This window comes from Larus michahellis, chromosome 5 (genome assembly GCF_964199755.1).
Source record: "Larus michahellis chromosome 5, bLarMic1.1, whole genome shotgun sequence".
In the NCBI taxonomy this organism is placed as follows: Eukaryota; Metazoa; Chordata; class Aves; order Charadriiformes; family Laridae; genus Larus; species Larus michahellis.
Window position 1 is genome coordinate 86202723 of NC_133900.1, and position 27433 is coordinate 86230155.

At 46.3% G+C, this 27433-nt stretch overlaps 1 protein-coding gene across 3 annotated transcripts in view; it reads right to left on the reverse strand.

Annotated features, from left to right (window-relative positions):
- Nucleotides 1-27433, reverse strand: part of GALNTL6 (polypeptide N-acetylgalactosaminyltransferase like 6) — a 459205-nt gene that overhangs the window by 79261 nt on the left and 352511 nt on the right. For 2 of the 3 annotated variants that reach the window (XM_074588460.1, XM_074588462.1), the window contains exons 5-6: nucleotides 17460-17645; nucleotides 11771-11954 (exon numbers count right to left, since the gene is read on the reverse strand). In XM_074588460.1, the coding sequence (XP_074444561.1) occupies nucleotides 11771-11954; nucleotides 17460-17645 (370 nt within the window). The remainder of the gene's footprint in view (nucleotides 1-11770; nucleotides 11955-17459; nucleotides 17646-27433) is intronic. The other variant, XM_074588461.1, reaches the window with a different exon arrangement.

The following is a 27433-nucleotide window of genomic DNA, read 5'->3' on the forward strand; positions in this document are numbered from 1 at the left end:
ACATAGGAACAACTCCCTACGGGTCTGCTGTGTACTTGGCTGTACACGTGCTCATGCATTCCCACCAAAAGGATCTGTAGGTGGGTTTAAATACTTTCTTTTTTCTGATTTAAAGATCTTGTCATATTTTCTTTATTGAGACCTAGGAAAATACATTATAAGTCAAGGAGTTTGAAGTCAGTGGCTTCATTATGTACGTGGCCAAACAACTTCGAACAAACTTCCCCTGAAAATCATAATATCATAAGAAAAGTGTTTACAGGCAAAACCCTCCTTGGATTCCATTTCGACTAACATTTGAATGGGACTTTGCCCCATCAGCCAGTAGGCGGAGATATAAGTCCAGTAATTACTGCGGAAAACAGCTACTTGGCAGAGCCCTCGATGCAATTGAAGGTTTGTATAATACAATTTAAGCGAGGTCAGATTTCTTAATAGGCGTTAGATGAGACAGATGAAACGTGTCCGCGGCTAAGGCCCACCTCTCAGCCTCCCTCGCCACACGCTCCCAGCCCGTGGCCAGCTCTGCCCGCCGCGCTCAGGAAACTTCCCTGTTCAACCAACTATTAATGAACGTAGAAAGGCAAAAAGTTAAACAGGGGGCCAAAAGACGTATTTTCTAATACCTGACCACGTGTCGCCAAGTATTTTTAAAAAGCTTGATCAGCATTCTGTTACGCTACATTAAAAAAAAAAAAAGCAGTATAAAAAAAAAGTATAGTTTCAATCATCCCAGTACCCACACTTTGACAAGCTTTGAGAGCTTTCATGCCTACAGAAATTACAAGCATGTTAATACCCCCCCCGTAAATATATGAATGTTCTTAAAGTATTACCACTTCCATTGAGACAGCCACAATACTCTGTTTGGGTATTAAAAAATCATGAATCTATTAAATTATCATTATAGGAACTCATACTGGAAATTGCTTGCAATAGCAATAATATCTTGTGATTTACAAAAAACGCAATCCTGTCTCTTAACATCACTCTGCTATGGAATAATAATCATATCCCTGTTTAACAGAAACGGAAATGCAAACAATTACAGCAATATAAGCTAAGGTGTAAAAATTAAGGCAGCATAGTTGGACATTTATAATAATTTCTTTGTTTTGGTTATGCTGCTTGATTTAAGGTCAAATGAGAACACCCTTGAAATAACCCATACGATTATGGGAACACCCTTGAAATAAGCCCATAGGATTTAGCCATATCAACTAATCATATATGCTCCATCCCTGGAGGTATTTAAAAGCCGGGTAGACACAGTGCTTAGAGACAGGGCTTAGATTAGCCGTGGTTTTTGTCAGAGTCAGGCTGGTGGTTGGACTCGATGATCTGAAAGGTCCCTTCCAACCTGGGCAATTCTAGGATTCTATATATCGTAACTCAAAGACTTCTTCTTCCCTGAATGCCCTTTGAACAAGCCAGGAACAAAGCAAGACCGTGATTTGAACAGTTTTGCTCTTTAAACTGTCATTCTGTCAAGAAGAATCACCGGGAAACGGGCCGGGCACTAAAACCTCCCGCGAGGCAGCGCGCTGGGACCTGACACATTTCTGGGGGCGAGAGCTCTGGGGGTTTGCTCTCCATCAGCTCCTCCGGGGAGACCCTTCGAAACCGCCGCCCTGAGGTCCCCAGACCATGGTCTGCACAAACTGCTCCAAACGACTTTTTTCCCTGCTGTTCCCCTTCTCCTCGGGCACTCCGAGCGGTCCTCTGCACGCTGGCAACACTTCGAAAGGGAAAAGTGTTGTTTCTGTTTTCCCGCTGCGCTCCTGGCTTACCACCGCCTCTTCCACTCCGAGTTCACCGCGTGTCCGCAGGCCGTTCGTAGCCACGGGAAAACAGCGGGGTTGTTTGCCTTAGCGCAGGGAAGTTCTGCAGAGTCAGCCCAACTTTCTGCTGGAGACCCGGGGAGCGGGGGAGCGGGGTCTCCTCTCTCCGTGCAGGCAAGGGCAGGGGCTGGAACTACAGAGCTTTAGGGTCCCTTCCAACCCAAAACCCTTCTGTGATTCCATGAGCAAAGCTGATACGTGAATCTTGTTCCCTAATAAAGGACCCTGCCTTCCTTAGCAGCTTACAGAACAACAAACGTCAACTTTTTTGAGCCTTGTTTGTTCCCAGTTGCTCAAAAGATATGCACAGCATTTGATAAATAATCTAATACAGTGAAATTTGGAGTGTTTATCCTAATTTTCATCTCTCGTGCCTTTGACAAAACTTGTCTTCCAGTTAGAATAATGACATTTTGGTTACTTACATGAAAAGAAAACGGACGCTAGTATGTCTGGGGTAATTCAGAATGTGAGCTTGGGTATCTTATTTTTAAGGTCCTCATCATGTCAATACCTACACGGAACTCTCAGAATATTTTAAACAAAATTTGTATTAACTCCCCTTTTCTCACTCAAATCTTAGATAAAAGATCTGATCCACAGATAACTGCCAGGGCTCACAACTACAGAAATATGGAAGAGACAACAGGGACGGTCAGAGAGATGCAGAACCTGCTGCCAGCCATTACTAAAGAGCCCTCACCTATAACCCAACACCAAATGGAAACCGTCTTGAGAGCCTATCTGCAAACATTGTCCTGCATCTCATTCGGTTCAACGTTGCGTTAAAAACCTGCACGGTGCAATTCAGCAACCCTTTAAAGCTTTAAACAGGGCTTTGTGCACAACTGTACCAGTTTGGAACACGTGCCCATGAGGTCCTAGACCTTGGTCTCAGGTCTGGAAGGGGACCTGGAGAGCCAGCTGCCATCGCGCTGTAAATCCCATGTCCTCTAGAGCACGGGCAGGAGGTCTCCTCTACCAGTTTACAAAGGTTTGTGCAGCAGGAATCAAGGCTTCCAAATCTGACAGATTTTCCAGGGCCAGAGAAGTGGTACATGCTGCATCTTTGGCTGAGAAAATGGAGGAGCCACAGGATGCATTGTTGGAAAAGCCAGAGACTTCCCAAATCTTGATTTCTGGCATGGACTAAACAGACATTCTTACAATCAGGATTTAGAACAGACTTCGCCATTTGCATGAATCTCAAATAGAGCTCAAATAACATCGCGACAGGCTGTAAAAACTGGAGGGTTAATCAGAACTCAAAAATCTTAGCAAATTAGAGAAGCGAAGTAAAGAAAGGCAAAAAAGATAAAATTCTCAAGATGCTCAGCTACAAAGTCTCACGCTGATCGAGGGATAATGAAGACAGATCACCTTTTGGGAGGTGGCACTTCAAAGAGATAGGAAGACAAATGCCTTGCCTTCCTACATGTAAAACCTGAGTTACAAGAGGAGAATGATGAACACTTGGCTGGACACCAGTTCTGCAGAAAATGGTGGAGGTTACACCACAGCACAAGCGCGGCACGAACCAACAGCGCCAAGGACACACCAACAGGAACACAGCCCCCGGGACAGGCAGAGTCACCCGCCCGCTCTGCTGGGCAACGATAAGGCTTTGGCTGGTGCAGGACCCGCTCTCAGAACGGACGAAGTCCAGAGGAGAACAAAGATAATAATTAGAGATCTAGAAAATATGACTTATTAAGAGAGACCGAAAAAAATGAGGTAATTTACTTGAAAAATGAACTGATCTGACATGAGTCCCCAAGTACTGAAAAGGTCTTTTCCCAGTGCACACAACAAAATATAAAGGGGTAAAAGCCGTGGCAGGCAACTTTCTGATTAGGTAAGGATATTACTGGAACACTGGCTATATATAAATTTCTTCCCAGCCCCTTCCTCTCATGCTTCCAGCACGCACTGCATCGGCAGCTTAATTTCTTCAGAGCGGAAGCCAGAGAAACCTCTTCAGCTCAGGGCTAAGGGGGACCCGCGCCCCGAGGGCTGGACGCTCAGAGCCAGCCTGCGTGGGCAACAAAGGAGGCGGCTGTACCGGCGGGTGAAGATGCTTCTGTGCCACCGCAGTTGATCGGGAAAGAGCCGCGGGCATTGGAGGGGAAGGGAAGGAAAGCACTGAGATGCTGTGGGTATCCGGCACCCCTGTAGAGTAAGGAGGAAACTACACCCTCCCCAGGCGCCACCGCTCGTACCGGCCAGACGCTAAGCAGTAGTAGTAAACTTGAGCCAAGGAGCGCGTCTGGAACTTGCACCGATGTACAGGTTTGGCAGAGAGGGTCTGACAACATTAGTCATTTCAGCCTTTGTTCTCTCCCCTGTTGGAAGCAAGTGCAGCACTAGGCTGAGGCTTTAGAGAGCAGTAAGTCACTCTTTAAAGAAAACACAACCACCAGCAAACAGAAATGGAAGTGGAGGCAGAGGGCACTCCCAACACCACAACAGTAAGAGAAGGGTGCCGGTCTTCTGTTTCTTAGTGCCAATAGGTGTCACCAAATTCTGCACGAAGTTCTAGAGAAAATGGCTTGAAAATACACAATTAAAAATAGAAATAATTACTTTAAAAGGCTGATTTCTTTTTCTTCGTGGAAAATTGTTTGGGCGCGATTTTATAATTTCAAAGCCAAGTCATCAGTATCAATAGCACGTTGATAGCATTAAACAGCTCTACCTGCATGCACTGAGCAACACAGCCCTGTCTGCTTCTTGGCCACCAGCCTAGTGGTTTTTCTGTAAAGCAATATCAAATTCATGAAAACTACTTATTTTTCTAATTACTGGTAGTTTTGGTGACCCGCTCTATGAAGCTGCCCCAGCATATGGGCACGTAGACTGTTAAGCTCTGAAGTTAATATTTGTGTGAATTACCAGGCTAACAGCTCTAGAAACATTACATTCAAAATGTTTACAATTTTATGCTAACCATGAAGCTCCAAGCGTGAAGGAAAACTGGAAATACGAGTTTGCACAGAAGCAGACAAACATTGCTACTTTGGCACTGCTGCATCAAGGCATTAGGAACAAAATTAGTTCCCTTTTGTCTTGGGAGGCATGAGCCACTGGCAACATTCAGGTGAAAAGCTGTGTATCAAACCTGAACCTGCCCAATTCAATGTGTGTGCAGGACCCGACTAATTCCTCGAGTGACTCTTGTGAGGTTACAAAAATTACACCAGCAGCAGCTTTTTTATCCTCAGTGGTTTCGTTCTTTTCATTCTGATGGGTGACCCTCTCTAGAGAGTTACCTCACCTGAACCCACCTTCAGAGAAAACGTGCTGGTTGTGCAGAACCTCCACACTGAAATCCCACCAAAGGCAGGAGAAAACGACTGAATACGCCTATCTTCACTGACAAATGGTGTGCCAGTGTAAGCACTTCTCATTCAAAAAAATTCTGAGATTTTGACGGGGCCATGGGTGGATGGCAGTTTGTAACAGCTATTGTTATCTCCACTGTTGTTATCTCCACTGTTGTTATCTCCGCTAGCAGTCTTCTACAGACCACAGCTTGTCAAAACAATAAATCAAGACCTTAAATTACACCAACTCACACTGGTTGGAGACTGCTTCTCTGTAAAATAATGCCTTTGCATCAAACATTCCTGGAGCACAGTTCAAAACAGTAGATTGTACTCACGCTCTAAAAAAATAGACGATTGTTTCTGGTTGTGAGAGGTTTTATGAATATGTTTATAGGCAGAAATCAGCCATAAAAGACACAGACTATAAAGCACTGGGAGCTATAGAACAGAAATCATTGTCCAAACAATTTCTAAACTTCAGAAAATGATCATAAAATTGTAAAAGTACTTGTCAGTATGAAATGCAGCCTGAGCAAAGACTTTCTTTGCACCAACATGCTATAAAAAGTATATATAAATACTGAAAGTAAGGAGCTGCAGAAAAAGAGAGTATTTCTGAGAGTATGTCAAATTCAAATAAAAGCGCACGCTGACAACAGCTTGTGTAATAATAATATGATTTTAGATACGCAATTCAGCAGAAAGTGCCAAGTAACCTTCCAGTCTAACACACACCTGGCTACATTAAGGCCATACATTACACCCAAGGCTGAAAGCCTGTGATGAAAGGGAAGAGAAAAAATGTACCGATCACCTAATTTCATCCCTTGAGCGTGTCCAAACTTACCAAAAAGTAGATCCATAAACCATAAGTGGCCCCTATTACGGTGAGACCTCAATCCCATAACCTTTGCGAGACTCCCCAAAGTAGCCTTGTGATGGTGGAGTGATTCTATTCCTATTTTATAAACAGGAAACCGAGTACAGGAACTAAAATGCCTCGTCAGAGGTCAAAAAGTTGCTTCAACTTCCTTGGCTAGCCCAGTATTTGCCGAACGATTGTTCGGGTCCTTTGCCGGAACTACATGGATCTTCAGCTTCGTCTCCCTTCAGGGAGGCCTGGAGATGCCAGCTCTACACGAGAAGGCAAACAAGGAACTCTTGGAGAGTAAGGAGCGGTCACACACCACAGCACCACCGACTTTCCCAGACAGGTGCTAGAAGGCTTGGCACCCAGTAAGCAGCACAGCGCTTCTCTCACGGGTCAGGACTTCCATCGAGAGTCGCGGTGCACTGCCGGCGCCGTTAGGGCTCACCTTTCCTTCCCTCCTCTCTCATCAAGTCACACCACCATAAAGCTGCTCCGAGGAGGTGCGCAGCCCTTTCCTGCCCAAACTCATCTGTGCTGTATTAAACCTCCCAATTACTTTGTGGTTTTTCCTAAAAGTTTTTTGAGTTGAACTGTTGATGTTTTCTCATCTGGTTAAAAATATGTTGCTGCTGGCACGAACGGACACTGATGCCTGTTTTCAGATCGGGCATGCGATAACACGAATTCATGCAATGTAAGTGCTGCCAGGAAATAAAGAGCAGTCATCCCCAGCAGGCTCCAGCGCAGCAAACCTCCGCTTTAAACTTCCACAGAGCTTTTAGCCCAGACAGGCTATTAAATCATATCAACTGACACGCTGTACATCACAGCCCATTACAGTAACAAGGTTACCCTATTAGTTTAAGTGGTGATAGCTCGGGTTAGGCCAACTCCTCCAGGGACCAGAATGCTCACGCCACAGAAACAGCTCCCACGTCCCAAACCCCACACATCCCAGAAGGGCACGCTCCAAACCTCCGCCGTGACAGAAAAACAAACCGGAGAGAGACAACAAGGCAAGGGGATCCTCGCCACAAAGGAGGTGAACATCTCTGGCCCTCCCTGCTTGTAGACTAGCAGAAAATTTCCCAAGTCATCTCAAATTCTGCCGAATGATCGTTGACCCTGGGATCAAGACAATGAGCATCGTCATGACACGATGATGATTTCATGATTACCTGACAATTTCCCACAATACATGAGAACACCGATGTGCTCTGTGTCGTTTACACAACCCTGAATGCACCAGAGGAAAACCGCGCGAAGCCCCCTCCAGAATATACTGGGGTGGTTGTACATCAATTGCAGGAGAAAAGCCCCTACAGCCAAGTGTGACGACGGCGAGTCTGGCAGCTCAGCTGAACGCAACATAAAACTCCCCTCGTTCCCCTGGCACATGAAAAAGGGGAATCAACAAGGACTTCACAGAGTTAGTCTCCGCATGGGAAGGCAACATTATTAGGGGTGAAGTCCAATTTCCACGCCTCTAAGGACTCAATGTATCCTGAAAACCAGCCACACAGATCTTTCAGAAAAATAGCTAATCTTAAAGGCTAATCTTTCAGAAAAAAGCTAATCTTCTAACAAAGAATAGTTGTTACACGTTCCTAAACACTACAGCGAGCATAGAGCAATAACCAATAATTCGCATAGGAGCTTTGATTGAAAACACGTTTTATACAGCCATAGCATGGTTCAGTGAAACCTAGCGGAAACTTGGCGTGGCCGGTGACAAACTGCATGTGAACCAAAATGATAAATTTTGTAGACGAATGCAGTCCAAATGCAGTTATAAATTTGTGACGTGACTCCCAGGTTGGTGCTAGCACGTCATCTGTACCCAAACTTGACACTGGGTGGGCTGGAAGCTTCCGAGAGCGTTACGCAGTCCTAAAGTCATCAACATCAAGCCAGATCTTGGTGTCGTGCTACTTGTCGTGAGCAGCGGCAGAGGGCCCGAGAATGGGGGAGGGGGGGGTGGAGTAAAATTGATATTAATGAGAAAAATTAATCGTAACACGTAATCAAAGCAACCAAGGGAACTTGCTGCTGCTGCTAAAAGTCATCTATACAGCTCCAACTGTGTTTCATTAATTACAGAGAAATAGTAACTGGACATGATTTACCTAGGATTCATTTACGGAACTACTAGACAATGCAGCTTTGTTAATAAGTGGGATATTCCTGTCAAGAGCGTAGGCCCGAACTATGGGCCTGGCCAGCAAACCCGAGAACCCCACCTGGAACTGCCAAGGTTAGAGAGGAGGGAGGTAAAAAGTAATTTTGGCAGGGGGAGATCACAAGCACCAACTCACTGACCACCACCCACATGACACCACCTCCTCAAAAGAGAACAAGGGGAGAAGACAGAGTCTGCGCACTAATTGACACAGGAAGCAAAGAAACCTCGACCAATAATTAAAGACAGTCACAAGGAATATGTATTAATTGTTAGAATATGTGATAATCAGTGTATGAAGAGGGAAAATTTTGAAACTAAGGTGTGCTCCCTTGGGACGAGCACCCCATTTCTGCACGTTAACGGAATAAACTTGGCAACGCCTCTGCTCTGCGTGTTATTGGCTTGCACAGCGGGCAAAGAACCCGGGCTGGGGACAACAGGGGAACATCAGGAAAAGCTGAGCCCTGGAGGGAAGCTCCCAGCGCTGTCACAGCGAAGGGTGGAGGCGCTGCGTGAGCGCTGGTGCACTGCAGGCGTATCAGCAACGAACCATGCCCACGCTGGCACCACCATCGGGTGAGAGCGTCTGGATTCTTCACAAGAGGGATTCTGAACTGACAGACGGCGTCCAGGTAGATGGCGACCAACGTGAGAGGACCTGTCAAACCCCGGCCACAGTGGATACAGCGGGGAAAAAAAAAAAGTGGGGAAAAACTAATTCCAGAAAGAGCAGCAGAGCTGGCACTGGGGCTCAGTGAGCCCCGCGCTACCGTCACACCAAGAGGTCGTTGTGCCAACGGCAAGCACCGCCGGCGCCTGCTGCAGCAGCGTTGGGATCACGCGCATGCGGAAGGGAAAGGTACCGCTCAGGTAACACAATGACCACCCCGGCTCTTCTGCAGCGTGATCTGGTTTTATGGACGTTATTTCTTAGGCTGATGCGACCTTCTCTGGTTAACACACGTACTGAGTTGGCATTTTAAGTGAGGGGAAAAAACTCATCAGCACAGTTTTTGGATCACGTACCCATTATTTGCTTGTGTTCTACTAAAAATGCTGGCAATTTTCCAGTTCATTAAGGATCAGCTCAGATCTGATGCTGCTGGCAAGAAATAAAGCTATTAGGATACCAATAGTAAAATATTTAACCTAAATAAAAAAAAAAATCCCTACTGCGTACAAAATAGTAACATAATAATTATGGTGCTGGCTGAAGCCATTTCTAGATTTAGTGTATATGCACCTAAAGGAAAACTGTTATGTCTCTTTAACTCGATAGAAGCTGTCTTGATCAATTAAGTTACTGATATCTAAACCACTTTGTAACATCTACCGTACCTGTTGTAGGCAAGGTATTAAAAGCTCGAGGTGTCAACAGAGAAGGCCCTAGGAGAAAAGCAGTGCTGACTTCGAATCCGAAAATAATTCCTCCTCTAAGGAAAATTCATCCTGATTATTTAAAACACTTCCATACCCTCACCCTTCCGGGCAGAGGGTGCTTTTGAGGAAATACATTGTCCTGTCTCAGCCAGCCTTCAGTCCCGCTGCCACGGTGGGGAAGGAATTCTTGGCTGTGAGGGCGGTGAGCCCCTGGCCCAGGGTGCCCAGAGAAGCTGTGGCTGCCCCATCCCTGGAGGGGTTCAAGGCCAGGTTGGACGGGGCTTGGAGCAACCTGGGCTGGTGGGAGGTGTCCCTGCCCGGGGCAGGGGGTGGCACTGGGGGGGCTTTAAGGTCCCTTCCAGCCCAAACCATTCTATGACAGCTGATTCCAGCTGCAATGCTGCTGTCCCACTGCATCGCCCTGATGCGGATCCTGCCATGGGGCAAACAAAGACCCTCACTGATCTCTGGAAGAACTGTGAAGCCTTTCCACCCTTCTGGGGAGACAGCTACTCAGACTACAAGAGACTTATGGGCTGCATCATCATATATGTTGTTCTTTGCGAAGGCATGTATCTGTGTGTCTCGTGGATGCAGGCAAGGCCAGTTGGGTACCAGCGGCAGCCGTGCTGATGGTAATGGCACTTCACGCGGAACCGCCACGTCTGTTCTGCACCACACGAAGCCACAAAACCTCGTCTGCTCGAGCAAGTCTCCCCTGGCTGTCTGCTCTCAGGAGCAGGTTGCTGACAAGCAGCCCCATAGCGACGTTTTACTCGTACACAAACCTTGACTGCTGAAGCAAATCACATGACGAGACTTTCAGTGAGTGGCAAGAAATGACAACGGCTCAGAGGACCAGGAAGACTCATGGGAGCACAATGGAGCAACTCCGGAGTGTCTGTGATTGCACGGGCCGCGTCTGTGTGGTGGAGTGGTCACATTGGTGGCTGATGGAAAGCACTTCATCAGCACTTACACCAACGCGAGATGAAGACTGATGGGCACAGACGGAGATGAATAAAAAGGAACAAGCAGAGTAATGAAAATAACCCACCAAATGCCGCAATTACCCACTTGTCCCTACACAGAGCTGGTCATTCCCTGGATATAAGGGTCAATTTCTGCATGAATCAGATCCATGACTTCAAAACAGTGCAGAGTCTGGGCCAGAGCCACAGGGTTTTGTTACAGGTGCTGTTCTGGGGAGAGGAAAATGCTGAATTTTTAAATTGCCAAAACCTGCAGCGGGGAGTTTCAGGCAGGGCTACAGCCAGCAGCGGAGCCAGCCCTGCGGGGATGCGCCCTGGGACAGACGTGGGGACTCTGCCACACCAAACCAAACCCTGTCTGTCTGTCTGTGTGTCCTCTCCCTGCTGAGGCGGGTTAACCCTAGCTCATCCTCACAGGAGAATAATAAAAGAGAAAGAGAAAAGGAACGGGAAAGGGAAAGATGGAGAAGGAGAAAAAGAGAAAAAGGAAAAGAAAAAGAGAAAGAAAAAAGAAAAAGAGAAAAAGAAGAAATGAAAAAGAAAAGGAAGAAAAAAGAGAGGATCTACCTTTGTGAAAAGCAGAAGATCATTCCCATGAATTAGCTGATCTATACGAGAGGCTGGCTTATCAGAAATTATTTACAAACCAGCTCGCCACTGCCCAGGTGTGACAGCCCTGTGCTCCAGCCGCAGCCACACACATACAGCAGCAATATCAGCACTCATAAACACAGCGTCTGCCGGCAGAACGTGCGCCCAGCTATCGATGCACGCATTGCACCAGCCTCCAGCAAAGAAAGCATTAAACACAGCCTGTTCAGGAAGCGCTCTGTGGAATAAGCAGAATAACCGTAGTTACGCTCACTCCCTGTCCAAGGCCAATACTTTCCCTTAAATACAAGCATGTGCCTGTTTCTTTTACGTACAACCACTGGGACAGAAAAGCTGGGGAAGGTCTGTGTTTCCAGGCACAGCTTGGCAATTCTGCAATGTGTTGCTCTGACCTTTTTCCTAGTTTTGAGGTTTTATAAGCCTGTATAGAAGCTCTTTACTCCTGCCACCCTTCATTCGTACGAAGTGGCCTGCATGGAGATCTCTGGGCTTGGATTCTTCTGCCCCAGCTGCCGCCTTTGCTCGCTCTGCGCCACGTCCCCACTCTGCCCTTCATCGCTACTTACTCGAAGGGGTCGCTGGGATCAGCCCGCTGGAGCTCTGGAGGAATCGGTATTCGTTTGTAGTACATTTCCCAGTCAAAAGCTCCTCGCATGGCATCCCCCGCCTGCGCCTCGTAGCCAAAGTGATTGTGGTCAATGACATCGATCATAGGACACACGATGGTTTTGTGGTTTAGTGCAATCTGGTCTGAAAAATGAAAGTAGAAAATAGGAAACGGCATGTCGAGTCAAGCCATCTATCACGTTACTGCAAAGTGAATCCCACCGGCTTCCTGACGCTGGAAGATTGCTTTGCTCTGCTCCCCATGGCCCCCACATCATTTCATTTTCCAAACCTGTATCGAGCCTTTATCTAAAGTGGACTTAATGCAGTCGGGCGATGATCAGAAGCATTTACAGTTCCTTAAAGGGAGGCACATCCCTGCGCGGCCCGCAGGGGTCCAGTCAGCTCTGTCTCTGCCACGTTGCGACCCCGCGCTGTCCCCATCTGTCAGCTGGGGAACGAGCCAGCCAGCAAAATGCGAACCCCCCTCAGCCGGGGGGTGCGTACGGGGAGCCCCGGCGAGGGAGATGTCTGCTCCCCAACGCCAGTCTCTGCCCTCGGAACCCTGCGGCCGCGGCTCCGCTTGGAGAGCAAATCCTACGCATCGAAGGCAAACTCCAACACCGAGAACAAAACACGGCTTGCGTCCTTTTTCTGTACCGATCTCGGAGATATAAAGGCGGCCACACAGTATTACTCTTCCTCACCTGTTTTCTAAAGAAAGCAGTTTATTTTTGCTTTTTTTTTTTTAATAAAAAAATAGAACGGTGAGGCTAAATCAAATTCCCATCTCTGGTATAAGGAGGTATAAGGTGTAAGCTTTGCAAATCACTCTGCTTTGGCGATTCCCATTGCTCAATCCCTCAGGAAAGAAAGGGAAGTAAAGAAGATATTCCAGATATTCCAACTGCAAGAACTCGGCAGAAGAATATTGGTTTGAAATGAGGAAGTACAGGAAAAATTTGTAGCTGTGTTGGCATGAAAGGACAGTAGAAAATCTATCTATAAACCCTTGAAAAAACAAAAATCTCAAAATTCCAGGTATAATAAGGCTTTTTCTCCAGAGGGTAGCCTAGATTCTTTACAAAATGTAACACATCGTAGGGCCTACGTGGAAAGCTCGTTTTTGTTTTTAAGGATTAGATTGCACTGGTGTTTAATAATAACCTAAAAAAATCAGAGGGCTAAGTGTGGAATGAACACTTAGACAGGAAGGCAGGTGATATCGGTGTAATGACTAATAACACAGAATCTGCTTCCTTGCTTCTGAAGGACTGAAATTAAGAAAAAAGGTTATTTTAGCAAAACATCTGTAATTTTCATATTTGTTCTCCGTTGTTGCTTAGAGACTGCCCAAACCGGGGAACAATGACCGCTAGTGAGAGATCACGGTGCCTGGAAGTTCAGCACGTTTTTACATCCTTATCCTTTAATAGTGAAATAAATTTAAAGCACAGGCTCTCTCAAAATTCCAGGAAACTCATCTCAGACATAATGGCTGCATTACTGTTGCTATTGCTAAATATAATTACATTCTCTGGTATTCCGTGTAGTGTTATCTGTAATCATTATGTAAAGCCATTTTTACATAATCTCTTCCCTGTGATGGTCCTGCTAATAGTTACAGGGCTTATAATACTCTGCCGCTGATCCCCCCCTTCGAAATTGATTGGAGGAGAGAAACTAAATGGGATTGATTTGGCTGGAGCAGGTCAAAGGCAGACTCGTAATGCATTAGCATCCTTCTCTTGATCTTTAGAAGCTGCCGCCTTGAAATAGACTGAAGGACTGGAAATCTCCAAGTCGCATGCGGAGATAAGCCAGGGAGAAAATTATTGGAGCGATGCGCAAACTCAATCCCGGTTTTCATTTCTACAACTCTGCAAGAATTTTGCAAGTAGGAGGACGCTTACCTGCCTGTTCTTGCGTGTGCCTGCAGAACTTATTTCTCAGCCCCAAAAAATGTTTCAGAGACGATGAGGACCTGCAGGAAGATCCTGACTTTTGAAGAACGCAGGGCGTTTGCAGTTGTGCATACCAAAAGGCAGAGCAATCAAACTTGCAGCCTCAATGCCTAAAATAATGGAGTTTCATACATACTTCTTAGGCTTAAATAGCCCCAATATAAATTTGGGATACTGAAAAAAAGGGCTGTGGGGCTAGCTTACGTTTCACAAGTATCGCAGCTTCACGGGTGTGAAGACGCCGCTGCCTTCGCAGCCACTGCCCTTCGCCCCTCCTGCCCCTAACGCCGGAGTCTGAAAGCCACAGCTGAAACACTTCAGAGGCTTTTCCGCTGCCTTCGTTCGTCATCCTCTCACAAACTCCCCTCACAAACTCCTACCGGCTGAAAATGTCCAGGCATTACTTCAATGCCCACACGCTGCAGGTAAAGGGAAGAACAGGCGGATACGCACCATTGTGCAAGTAAAAGTCTTGCAGATTTGAGGGAAAGCATGGGATTGAGAGGGAGCATTGCTCAGAGCTCTCTCCCAAGCAATTTTAAGCAATATATACATACATATTTGAATTCAGCACTTTTACTATCAAGCAGAGCGTGCACATGTGTCAGTAAACAGAAGTTTTCAATACTGGGTAAGTCACTATCTCAAAAACGTAGTTTTTTATCTTTTAGAGAAAGATGCACATCTTTAATCTCAGGTGCTTCCTTCAGATTGGCCTGGTTAAAGCAACAATGTCACGTTGCAAATACTCAGATTTTCCTACTTAACTATGTGATTACAGGTGGTGAAAACACCTGCGTGGCTCAGCAAATGACCCCTTGTTACCTGAGCTGTGGTAAGTACTGGGACTCTCCTTCTCCCCGCTGGCAGGTGACACACCACACAAACGCTGTGGAGACAGACAGCTATAGCTGGGAAGCGTCTTGATAACTTGCTAAGCGTGACCTAAGCACGATATAGGGCAGTCTTGGTCAGGAAAAGAAACCTCTTTTGAGAAACCCAGTTCTGGCAGCCCATGGCACTTCTGGCCTACCGTCCGTCTCCCTCTTGCTGCACCAGCGGCGGGAAAGCGCTGCCACTTCTGTTGGCTGGTTCCTCGCTCTGTTTCTACCTGCACTAACTCCCGCCACCCCGGGCTCAACCGCAGCAACCAGAGCCCCGGCCACGTCCTCCTCCTGCTGGTTCGTGCCCCTGAGGAGGGCCAGCAAACGGCTGCGTGTGCCAGCGCTTCCCAGGGCTGCAGCTGCCGGCCCAGGGAGCACCAGGCAAAGCTCTCCCAGATCCGAGTGCCTTACCTCAGGTTAGAGACCCAAAGCTTAAAGAAAATAAAGAAAAGCCATTTTGCACCTGTTCTCGAGAAAACGGAACAAAGGACTGTGACTGAAAACAACTGTGGCTCAGCTCCACAGAGCTGCTGAGATACCTGACAAGCACCGAAATAACTCAGCCCTCCTTCGGTCTACAAAGGGACAGTCAATTCTGGAAATCTACGTTAGATACCGAAATACCTTTGAGAACTGCCCTTTTGTGATTGCTCTGGTTTCCTCACCACCTCCCCATCCTCTTTGACTTTCAAGGTCTCATTTTGAACAACAGCTGGTTGGGGGCCGGTTTTGGGACAGGTGTCCCCTCTCCGGGAGGATGGCTGTCGTCCCTCCAGAGCAAGGCTGGACTGCGCTTGTGGACGACTTGTCACACTGCACACGGCAGGTACCATTGGAGCTAAAACAGGGCAGCTTCCAAGCAATGAATACCCAACTTGTCCTCTGTTGTGGTCTCCTTGGACGACATTGTCACACGCAGGGCCGAGTGAATCACAAGATAGTTCTTTAGATAAACATTTGCAAAAATACATTAACTTTACTATTATTAGTAGCCAGGTGTCATCTGATTGCAGTGTAGTAAATATTTGCCACCTAATGGTTATGAGAAAGTTCTCGCATCCCTTTGGGAAAACAGGGCATCCTTAAATACACACTAGCTGTGTGTTCATCCTCTATTTGTCCTTCCTCATGTAATGCTCTACTTTTTCTTTCAAAATAAAGCCTATTGATTCTGGGCTCCAATATTCCGCAAGATTAATATCTAGATCCCCTGGCTGGTTAGCTGTGGCTATTCGTACTGTATGTAGAACGGGAAACATCTCATCCCACCTGAGAACTAAGGAGAACTGGGACACGGTCCCTGATGAAGCTTCTCGCATCCTTCCAGTTTTCTGGCTTGAGGCTGCGGGCTGCGATCATCACTTCAACACCCAACTGCAACCCCGAATCCTTTGTGACCGTTCTGCTTATTTTTCAGTTTTTACAGGGTGAAACCCAGCTAGATGTACCTTCACTTCCGACAAGAAAGCAAGAAAAGGAACTGGTTTTTCAGCTTGCAATTTTCCCGTGTCTAAGTTAGCAAAATAGAAGGTTGACGTCTCATCTGCAGTAACTTAGCAAAAGATTGCAGAGGGCAAGAATGAGATCTGGAGATTCTTTTCATTAGTGGCAGCGTATTATGCGCAGCGGGGCAAAATCAGAAAGCCGAGGAGAAGTGGCTGTACGCATACGCAGAGCACTCCAGAGTGTTTAGTGGCTACTTGTCGGGGCTGCTCGTGGAGGCTCGTTGAAACTTGTATTTCCCTCTGCCCCTTCACGACATTTGGGCTTCACGTGAAGCCACAGAAGTTATTTTTAAAAATGCTGATGTTGTGATTAAGGGCAAAGTGGTAACAAGGGGAAAGACTGTATGGGTAATTTGATATGGAAGGTAGGAAGGACATAAATTTGGAATTTTGTACATTATCTTGTTACTGATCTGAAGAAAAACTAGTTCCTAGTATTTTCTTTTGTTTGGTCTCAAGTGACAGTTCATTAGCAGAGCAGCATCTCTTCTTGGCTGCAAATGCTTTATCAGCTTATTGTGTGGCCAAACACTCCTAGCAACAAAATTCAAGGAACAATAACCCTTAATTGGTGAGACCCTATCCTGTCATGTTCTTACGACATACTCTTTTAATTAAAACAAATTTCTTTAATAGTAAGCTCAGGAATTTTCTTTGGTTTTGGTAGCAAAAAAGCCCCGACTTTGCAAAGCGCACACACTTTGCATGGGTAGAAAAGGGGACGTTTTTTCCCGGAGTGAAATCCTGGAATACAACAATTGATTCTTCCCGTTCCTTCGGCTAACGGAGCTTCACCAGCTGCAGCTGGCACCCAGCAACGCCATCAACAGCAAATCATTCTCTCTGAGCTTCCTATTGTGAATGCACTTGTTATCGGATTTAACTCTGGGGTCTTGGATACATTTACAGCCAAAGCCGTTTTAATGGAATGTGAAAGACGAGGAAGGAGCACAATACCTGCGTAACAGAAGTTTTCAGCTGTATAGTAAGGGCGCAGCATAATACTGGATTTAGCAGTGTATTTAGTGGCAGTAATAATAAAATAAAATAAATCGTAACTCTAGTAGGCGAAAGCGATACTTCAAAATTTTAGCAGTTCTTTAGTCACAAGAACCGTACAATGGAGCTGCTCGCCTTTCTCTGAGTTCTCTCTCACGCTGACCCTTCAGACACTGCTGCACGGCTCCAAACGCTTCTACACAGTGCACGCCCTGCTTGTTGTGGGACGTGGCTTCCATCGCTTAAGCTATGCTGTACGCTCTGAGTTTAACGGCTGAAGAACGCTCATACACTTACTAAGCAAGGGAGGCAGCCAATTCACGTTGACTTCGCAATGGGAATCCAGAAATGTCAAGACTTCTCCTCTAGCCAGCGAGGCTCCTAGCAGTCTGGTCCGAATGAGCCCTTCGCGTTTCTTGGTACGAACAATCCTCACTTTGGCAAAACGGACCATGTATTCCTCCAGCTTCTCTTTTAAATGTTCTAGAAAGAAGGGCAAAAAAAGCGTCAGTGGTGCCAGGCCTGGAGGAGCCAACAGAAGGACAGGTTGGCTTACAACCTGTGAGCAGCTTATCTACTTCCATCTCCTGCCACTTCAAGTCCTCCAAAATCTGCCACAAATCCTCTCTGAGACCGTTCGGAAAGGGCAAATGCTCTCTGTTTTATCACACGGAGGAAGACACTGACACTCTGGACCTTTTACTGCAGTTGCTGCTGGCAACCTGCCATCCACGGAATAACCACGGCCAAAACAACTGCGGGATATTCATCCATCCCCTGGTTCCCGCAGCCCAAGGCCACACAAACATTCTGGCACACCGGTTTATAAACAGTGGCCTTTCCAAGTGGCCTTACTATATCAACTAATTATGAAGAACTGTGCGTGGAAAGCAACTTAAAAAAAAAAAAGCATTAAATTAGCACAATTAGATTGTTTTTGTAATGGGAAGGGAAACAGACACGAGGGAGGATCTTAATAGTTGGACATCAGCGTGGAGCAAATGGACACCTGACTTCCTAACAGAATTAAGCTGAATTATATACGGCAGTTGATTGATTCTGTTGTCTGCATAACCTGGCAAACAGCACCTTTGGGAACCTTTATTCTTCTGACTAGAAACACATACTAAGAACGATAAAACAACCCCAACAACAAAAAACACCCTGCAGTTTTGCCTCTTCCTAAATACAGCTACAACAGAAACACTGATCTTTTGCCTTTGATTTAACAGCTCAGCTTGTCAGACTCATTACTTTGGAAAAATCTGATCATTTCATTTGGCAGGGAAAGAGAAAAAGAAAAGCTTAGTCTCCGATAATTAAAACTGGTGATGAGCCACATTTAGCGATGCTAGGTGTCGCAAGCTAAGTCCCACTGAAAGAGCTTTGCCAAATTGGTTGCTGCTTCTATCAGCTCATAATTCCTTGGACCTTTGTGGTCCGTCCAGGCCCCGATCCAGACCTTGCGTCCTGATAGACTGCAAGAAGTTTGCCACGGACTACCCAGAAGGACTACCGTTCTGCGGGAGGGTATAATGCTGACACATACATTAAAGACAAGAAGGAAACAAGTCAGGGTGAGAGAACGCAGGGTCTTGTCTTAAACCAAAACCAAGCTCCAGTGAAGAAGAGCCTCCTGCACGTGTTCCTTCTTGTCTCTGCTCCTTCCCTTCCTGGCCCACCAACGCACAAGACTTTCCCAATCTACCTGCGGACTGGGAAGGAGCAGAAACGCTGGTGTGTAGTTATAGGTATTTCGCGGGAGGGTACTGCATGGGACACTGAGGAATCTTGATGTACACTGAAGAAGGAGAGGCCTGAGACGTGGGAACACCAGCCTGCAAGGACCACAGAATGGCTTGGGGGTTTGGGATGGAGAAACCCAAAGACGCTTTGGAGACCCGCTGAGGCAAGAGAGTGGTTTGTGTTCACAGCACTACCCAGAAGTATGACATCAAATGAGGAAGGCCAAGCCCAAGATAAAAAAAATGAAGAATAACATCTAGAAAAACATCAAATGTTTTTGTCTTCTACTCTGTAGGTGATTGTAGAACCGCCAGGTTTTAATTTTGAAATAAAAGAAGTATCCCTTTTTTCATCCCATTTTGCTACTTATGTACTTAATAAAAAACCAACAGAGCCCCCAACAGTCGGTCACAATGACAAGAGACGCACTGTGTCTTTGTACAGCCAACCCCATTCGGGGCACAAGGGCTGTGTGCCACGCTGACCCACTTTAGGCACCAGACACAATTCAGTGTCATGACAGAGCTGAGGTTGTATCAAGCCTCAGATCATTTTGTGCCCACATGCAAGACTGTCTAAAGCATATATTTATCGAACTGTTTTCCTGTTTTTATGAGCTGCATTGAGGCTATTCCCATAGCGCAGGAATACAGCAGAAGGGAAACAGACCTTAAAAACAAAGCTACAAAGACCTTGCAGGTAATATAAGAAAGCCTGTTAGAGCTGCCAATCTGGATTTTTTTCCTATGTTGTAAATTGTATCATCTTCTGGCCATGAAAAATGAACCAGTTTCAAAGTGACAGGATATTACATATTTCCAAAGTAAATCGAACCTAATCTGTTAGGTGCCATAGCTTCTGTTAGTGCTCAGACACCGTGGAAGGTCATTGAACCCTCTCTCCTCTGATCTCTTCCACCCACAAGTCTGAAGTTCGCACTGCAGAGTGCCCAGGAACCCTGCACCAGGAGCAAGACGACGTTGCTGCACACTGTCCAGGCAACTAATGAGGAGATCTGGTGACTCAGCCTGAGCACAGCTCTCCATCTACGCAACCACTCAACACCTCGGCTACAGCGCAAATCCTCCATCTTCACCTGCCTCCCTCAGGGGTGGGTTCACTGACGAGACTCCGGCTGGTCCAAGGATGCTACTACACAGCTCTGACTTCGGCTGTCTACCACATATGATTGCTTTACTGCTTCCCATCAGCGCGTTCTGGGCTGTTTCCCTCCTCTTTGTACGTGGAGGCAGCTACACGGAATCACCTAATCTCTGATGGAGAAAGCAGGAGCCTCACTTGGACAACCCGAGTTGTTCGTGGTGTTGGTAGGCTCTCTGTTGCCCGCACAGACATTCACAGCACACCCAAATTGGACCTTCTCTAGACAGGTGTCACAATGGCTAAGGTAAGGCCCTTGCAATAGACAGTTAAATATGGCCACCACTGATGTTTAAAGGAACCAACGCAAACGCCCTCTTGTCACGCGTTCTGACTGTTATCACTTGTCTTGGGCCAAATAAATTCAATCTTATACAAAGGACTTAATTTCATTCCTTTCACATCTTGCAATGAGCAAAGTCTGGCAGCTGAGTGCCTGTCTCTTCAGGAAAACACTTCAGGGAGAGATGATGTAAACTGTCATACTATGATACCTTCTCTCCTGTTCTTAGATCAATTGTTAAATAACAAAAGAGCTGAATAATATAATTTGATTGCCATCAGTTGTATTGGAGCTCGAACTCCATGAAATCAATGGTAGTTGATACTGTGCTTTCATTGTTCCAGGTTCCTTGCAAGCCTAGGAAAAGGGGCCTCTCAAATTTTAAACATTTTAAATTTTTTTTCGCCAGAATAATACCGGAAATTCTGTGGCACAAACAAGAGTTCTCTGTACCACCTTCCTCCTCTCTCAGATGGCTTTTCACACATTTCAGGCAGCACGTCATCTGATTTGTGAAGAACTGCATCAAAACATCCAGCACATCTTTTGATGCCAGAATCACATATCCCCAAATTGGTTTTATCTACTCAATTAGCCCCATGATTGAAAAATTTTACTATTTTCTCCTTGTCGCTCAAAGAACAACTCGCAAAAAAGCAGAAGTATACAAACAAAATTTGTATGCCTTGTTCACAGAGAATTCTAAGTGCATCCTCATTTGGATATATCTGGAAGTAATCAGGAAGAAAACAGAAGTAGTAAGTGTTAATTTTTATAGAGCTTAGTTAGACACGTCACCTAAAAATACCAGGTCTACATACAAATCAAAGTATATGGATGAGTAGAGATACGTAAAGTATCTAGATTTGTTAAAACAGCTACATCTTAGTAATACCCCAACAAGAACTCACGACTAGTCAAAGAGATGCCAGGAACAACACCTACCGTATGGTTAGTTTTGAGATCTGGCCAAGAAGACAGTTTGGGAACTAATTTGGGAAAAATCCTCAAAAACTACAAAAACATCATGAAGTATTTAAGTTCAACGACCAACTCAAATATGGTTGTGAGAATGGAAATATCTTAATGTGAAGGCAAAAATCCCTTTTGGATCCATAAGTAATGATTTTTTTAACTTAAATCAATACGATAGTGCTCTCACATTGCATTTTCCCCTGCAATGTCTTGGGGCACTATCTGTTTCAGATCTTCCCAATCTCTAAAAGCATAAACAGAGTAGCAGCCAGAGACGGGAGAACAGTAGTGATCTGAAAGGAAACTGTAGTATTTTCTACTATTTATGTAAGTAGCAAAAACATCTTTTTCATGTCGAACCCCTCATTAAAGCCACTCCCGCATTACTCGATACACCGGTGTTGACTCTGTAAAGCGAAACGGCAATTCTGCGGGAAGCCGCTGGCTTTAAGGGCTGGCCACGTACCAGAAGAGCCCGGGTCTGAGCCAGGCTGGGTCACGAGGACACAGATGCTCTGACAAGGACAATACCTGGGAGTTTCCCAACTCAACTGTTGCTTAAACCAAAACTTTAGAATCCTCTGTATATAATTCCGATTGACAAATGATCTAGGTATTTGTGATCACTACAAATTTTGGTTCTTTTTAACCTTATCCTTTCCCAAAAGTATCAAAATAAACTGCCCTTTCTCACAGAACTCCGTGAATTTCCTTCACAGAAGAGAAAACCAAAGGATATTTTATTTCCTACAGTACAACTGCATCTTCTCCCCGTTCCCAATTACTGTGTTGCTAATATTATCTCCAGAAGAAGCGTCACACATAAAACCTATATATTACACATACACATTTAGAAGTAATGTCAAGTGCCATATAAACATGCATCAATCAACGTCAGAGCAAAACTCTAACTCTAAAGAAATTCTCTGAGAGAAATTACAAAGTGGTGCATAAAAGAGAAAGCAACCTGTGATTAGAAGGCCTTTAAACGTCCAGGGGACAAGGCATTCTGCCCATTTATTACCAAAGAGAACAGTTCAAGCAAGCTTGCCATGACAGTAAAGCAGGGAGGGAGGACGGTTTCATTTATATGCCGTATTATTACATAAATTCCACTTTCAGAGCTAGGCGTGAGAGAGAAGCCAGTATGTAAATTCTACAGTGAGCTACAAATGGTGCACTTTGGATATACAGAAGGCAAAGCCCCTGTCACTAGATATGGGGAGTAAATGTCTAATTTGTAATTTAAGAGAAAATAACATCTTTCTTTTCTGCGCAGTGTTGATCAAACAAACCCGTGAATCATGTGTCTGACACGCGGCAGGCACCTGCCAGGGCAGGAGCTGGCACAGGCGGTGACGAACACGGCGACGGCCGGGCGGGAGGCCTGCAGGCTGGCACTGCCGCGGCAAGGGATGATAAAGGGAAGCTCTGCGTCCCTTCTAGCGATCGCCTGCAAACAAATTCCCCATTGTAATTGCCTTGTGGGGGCCTTCTCCCTCTTCATTTAAAGTCTGCAGAAGATTTTCTGAAAGAACAGCAGAGACACCATTGCTGCTTGTGGGAAGGAAAGACCTACTCAAGCAGAGTGTCCTGTTACTTAATTTGATGCCCAGAAATAAATTGGAAATCGAGGTTCTGCCTTTGACAGGGAAAAAAAATAATCATAGTAGTAAAAAGCAGAACTGCAATTCTTCTTTTCTGTTGGGATGCATACAGGGAATATTTCATTATCACACTGGTACCCCTGGCAACACGCGCTACGCGACAAGACGTGTTCCCCCAGGGTTATGGAGAAAGTGGTAAGAGAGACTTAAAAGAGGGTGTGAAAGCTGGAGCCGGTCTTCAGGACTTGCTTGACTGCAGCACGGACCATGAAAGAGGAAGGAAAATAGAAAGAAAAGGAAGTCTTTTGTTAAGCCCCTCTCCTGGACAGCCCGGCAGGTCCGTCCCACGCCTGGGCCTGTAGCACGGCCCACCCCCGGCACCACCTCCCACCAGAAGTGCCGACAACCTCTTTCTACCATTCACCTGCCGACTATCAAGTAACTAAGAGCGGCAACAGAGCCTGCTGAATGCCCCGATAAACAATCTGCATGAGATCTGTTGCTTTTTAACTTTAATTGTCTGAGAAGTCTGCAAATTGAGCTCTTCTGCCATTCCCAACGTGAACCATATGAAGGTAGTTCAAGACAAGCTGAGAGGTGGAAAGCGTGTGCTGTCACCCCAGCTCAGGGAGATGGGAGGAAGCAACGCGGCCAAACCCCCACCAGTCTGTGATCTTAGGTCAGTAACACCACCTCAACGCGACTGTTTCCGCTGGTGAACATTAGAACAGTCCGACGGCTGCTGTGACCTGCAACGATAACGAGCCCAGCTCAAGAAGACTTTTCTCAACCTTTCTCTCACTGGCCAGCAGCAGAGAGCTTTGTGCCCAACGGGCACAGAAAAACCTGCAAGTACATGGACGCAACAGCCACGGCTCTCGCTGAGACAAGGGCCTCCATCAATTCACGTCCTTTTCCGCCAGATGGGAGCATCTTCCCAGGCAAAATTCACAAGGACACCCCCTGCTCCCTCCTCCAGCAGACGCTTTTCCTGAACACCTCAGCTTCATCTTTTGATGACTGAAATGCTTCTCTCTAGTTTAAGTCTTAAGCTTGCCAGAAAATACGTGAAGGAATTAGTGGCCTGTGATTATTCAGTTGTTATTTGTTCTCTGCTGCAAATGACAAAAACACCCTCTCCACTGCACTGTCGTTATTTTTACGTTCACCGCCTGTACACATGCCACCGTAAACGCAAATCACTCTGAAGAGAGAACACAAGGTGAGCACGCGAATTTAGGTAGATCCCCTTTCTTTCTTCCAGTTCCCCCTCAAATTTCTTCTTTGCAGGAGGTCGGCTGGAAATGCTGGCTGGACACGGAGATGCGGCAAAGGCTGTCCCAGGTCAGCTGCCACTTTCTCCAGTGGAGTGGAAGACTCCAAGCAGGACAGTTCCCCTGGTTACACCTCTGGGTAAGCTACTCCACCACCGCACGATCCTTCCAGTGAAGAACTTCTTCCTGAAGTCCAAAGTGAACCTTCCGAGCTGCATCTCGGGGCTGTCGCCTCTTCTCGTACCATCTGCCAGCACCGGGAGGAATTTGGTCCTGCCATCTGTGCAATTCCCATTGAGCTGCTGTGGGCAGCTGCTGGGTCACCACCGAGCTGCTGCTTTGCCAGACTAAACAAGCACAAGTTTTCAGCCTCTTCTCAAAGGTCACACGCTTGTGGCCCGTGACAGCCTTGCCAGTCCTCTGCTAAACCCGCTCCAGCTTTTGTCGTCCTTCTTGAACGGCAGAGCCCCAAACTGGCTGCAGAATTCCCAGCGTACGCAGCACCAACACCGTAAAAGGCGTAATTTCATCACTTTATCTGCTCCCTCTCACCCCAGCGAGCACAGCCCAGCAGTTTGCCTTCCTGATGACAGAAGGCCGCTGCTTTCTCCTACTCACCTGGTGTCCACTACGACCTTTGCAGGTCCTGCGCAGCACACCAGCTGGCCAGTTTGCAGCTTTACTGGCACGTGGGGTTATTCACCCAGGTACAAAATATAGCACTTCTTGTTGAACTTCATGAGATTTATTTTGCACAATCCTAGAGAATGTTCAGAAAAGGGTTTTCGAACTGCCTGAAGAAAGCCTGTGTCCCACTTCTTCCTACAGGAGTCTGTATCTATTTCTGAATATTTCCCCAATATTGTATTTCCTAGGCAAAATGCATTGAAAAAAAGAGTGAGGAAAGATGTTATTTTTATAGCTCTGGTTGTATCCAAACGGTTGGCCAGCTGTAATATGTGGAGAAGTAATTTTGCTCACCAGAGGAATGACACAGTATAAACCACAACCACCTCATGCTGGATTAGGAAGCTGGCTAAGAATATACCGAGAAGCAGTCTGAAAAGGGAAGTAAAAATTAATTAGCAGGAAATTATTTTTTGCTGCAATGTAATACAATAATCACCTGCACTTGGAACGTGATCAAGAAACTGAACCCAGCTAACTACCCAGGGGATTGAGCAGGAGGGAGCTCTGAGCGCCCGAAGACGGAGGGAAAGCCGCGTTCCGACTGGTTTGGGTTGGAGGGGACCGTAAAGCTCACCCGGTTGCAAGCCCCTGCCCTGGCGGGGAACTCTCCCGCTTCCTCTGGCGCGTCCCGCTGGCTGCGGGTCGAGAGCGCTGAAGGGCAGAGCTGGCCTCAGGGGTGAAGAGCGACCACACCACCATGTTGGACGGCACCCGGCAGGACACGTGCCTCCCTGGAACAGCTTCACGGCTGCAGCTCCGCGGCTCACGGAGCAAAGTTCAACCAAACCGGGAGGAATTTGTTCCTTGAATCACCTCGGCAGTCCTGGACCCGCGGTGACGGCAGAGCCGTGCCCATGGACACCCTGCCCACACGGCGACGAGAAGGGAAGCACGACAGGTTGCGTGAGCTTTTTTTACAAACAATTATTTTACAACGAAGACTTTACCAGGGATACACGCACTTGTTTTGGCACTTTCTTGCACCGCTAATTCAACAAATGTAACCGTGGCTACAGCTCAAACGAGAATCTGGGCAACTGGATTAATTATCAGGGAAACTATGCTAGGTATACGGTAAGGTAACAAAGAAACGTACAGCCGCCTTTCAGATCCTTCTCCGGACACAATTATGTAGCACAGACCTGTCAAAAGGGTGACCTTGCTGCATTAGAATGTGATCCTTTTTAGCAGGCCTGTTCCCTACACAGGTGTTTGCACAGCCGCTCGTCCCCAGGGAAGCGTGTTGCCAGGGTTCTTCCAGGTTGCAAGGCCAATTAGAAGAACGTTGTTTTGAAGCGAATCCAGGAAAGCGTAACTTTCCTTGAGATCAATACGCTGCTCACAAACGCCATCCTCTCGTTCTCAGAGTCCCACGTTTGCATCCTGACAATACTAATTGTTAGAAATTGTAAACGATGACCTGTCAAACAAGACTTTTTTTTGGAACGTATTTCTCACACTGCAAACAGCCTCGCAGATTTTGAGACCTGTCTTTACACTGACATTTTCTCTGTTTTGCCTGAAACTATCTCTGACGTATTTTTAGTTCTTCCTGCAAAATACATCACTGACTTTTACAGGAGGTGCTGTCTTCAGAGAACAGTTTTCTCTCACACTGCTCTTGTTAACCTCTGAAATGCCAAGGACAGATTGCACCGGAGCGCTGGTGACACGCTGCTGCGGGGATGGCACTGACCTTCTATCTGCAGAGGACAGTAACGCTGGTCCCTGGGAGGGGGAACGCAGAAGTCACACAGCTCATGTAACGGCTTTTTAAGTAGCATCGAATCCTGGTACAGCTCCCTGCACTGAACACTTCCATTTCCCAGAGTAATTCTACCGACATTATAACTCGTGGCAAACCTTAGGCTCTGCTGACCTATGGATACTGGCCATCTCCTAAGGGAATATTTGAATAACTTTCCGCCTAACTGAAGACGTTACATTTCTGTAGTTCTTGTCCATTCTGCATGCTAACCAGCCCGGGTGAATCGTCAGGTCCTGAACACCGCTTGCAATTAGTCCTTTTCCTGAAGAATTCAGTGGGTGCTTTTCCCTCGGGCATGGATTTGTTCCTGTAAATAAGAGAAGTCCCTGAAACATGCTTTGAAACTGAGATTTCAAAATACAAAAGAGAGTTTGGGCAATACCTTATTCTCCTTGAAGTTTGATGCCGTATCAAGAAGTTGCTCTTGTCTTCCAACTTCTGTATCAACATTGGTCTTTTCAAAAAAGCCCTCTCTGGCCTAGGAATTGGGGTTCTGCGGCACCAAGTCTTTACTGTGGAGAGACGAATTTACCTAAGCTCTACACTCCGCAGCAGGATAAAACATGAAGATACTCACCAAGGTTTCTCTAACCTACTGCAAGGGGCCTTAAACTCCTAGTAGTCAAATGCCAGAACCAAGTATGTAGCCACAAACTTCTAAATATCCCTTCTATCTCCTGAATTTTGTCTCCTACCACGCAGCACCTGGCATTGCTAGACTTTCCATAGCTGGAACGCAGGCCTTTGTAAGCTTCCAGAACACTTAC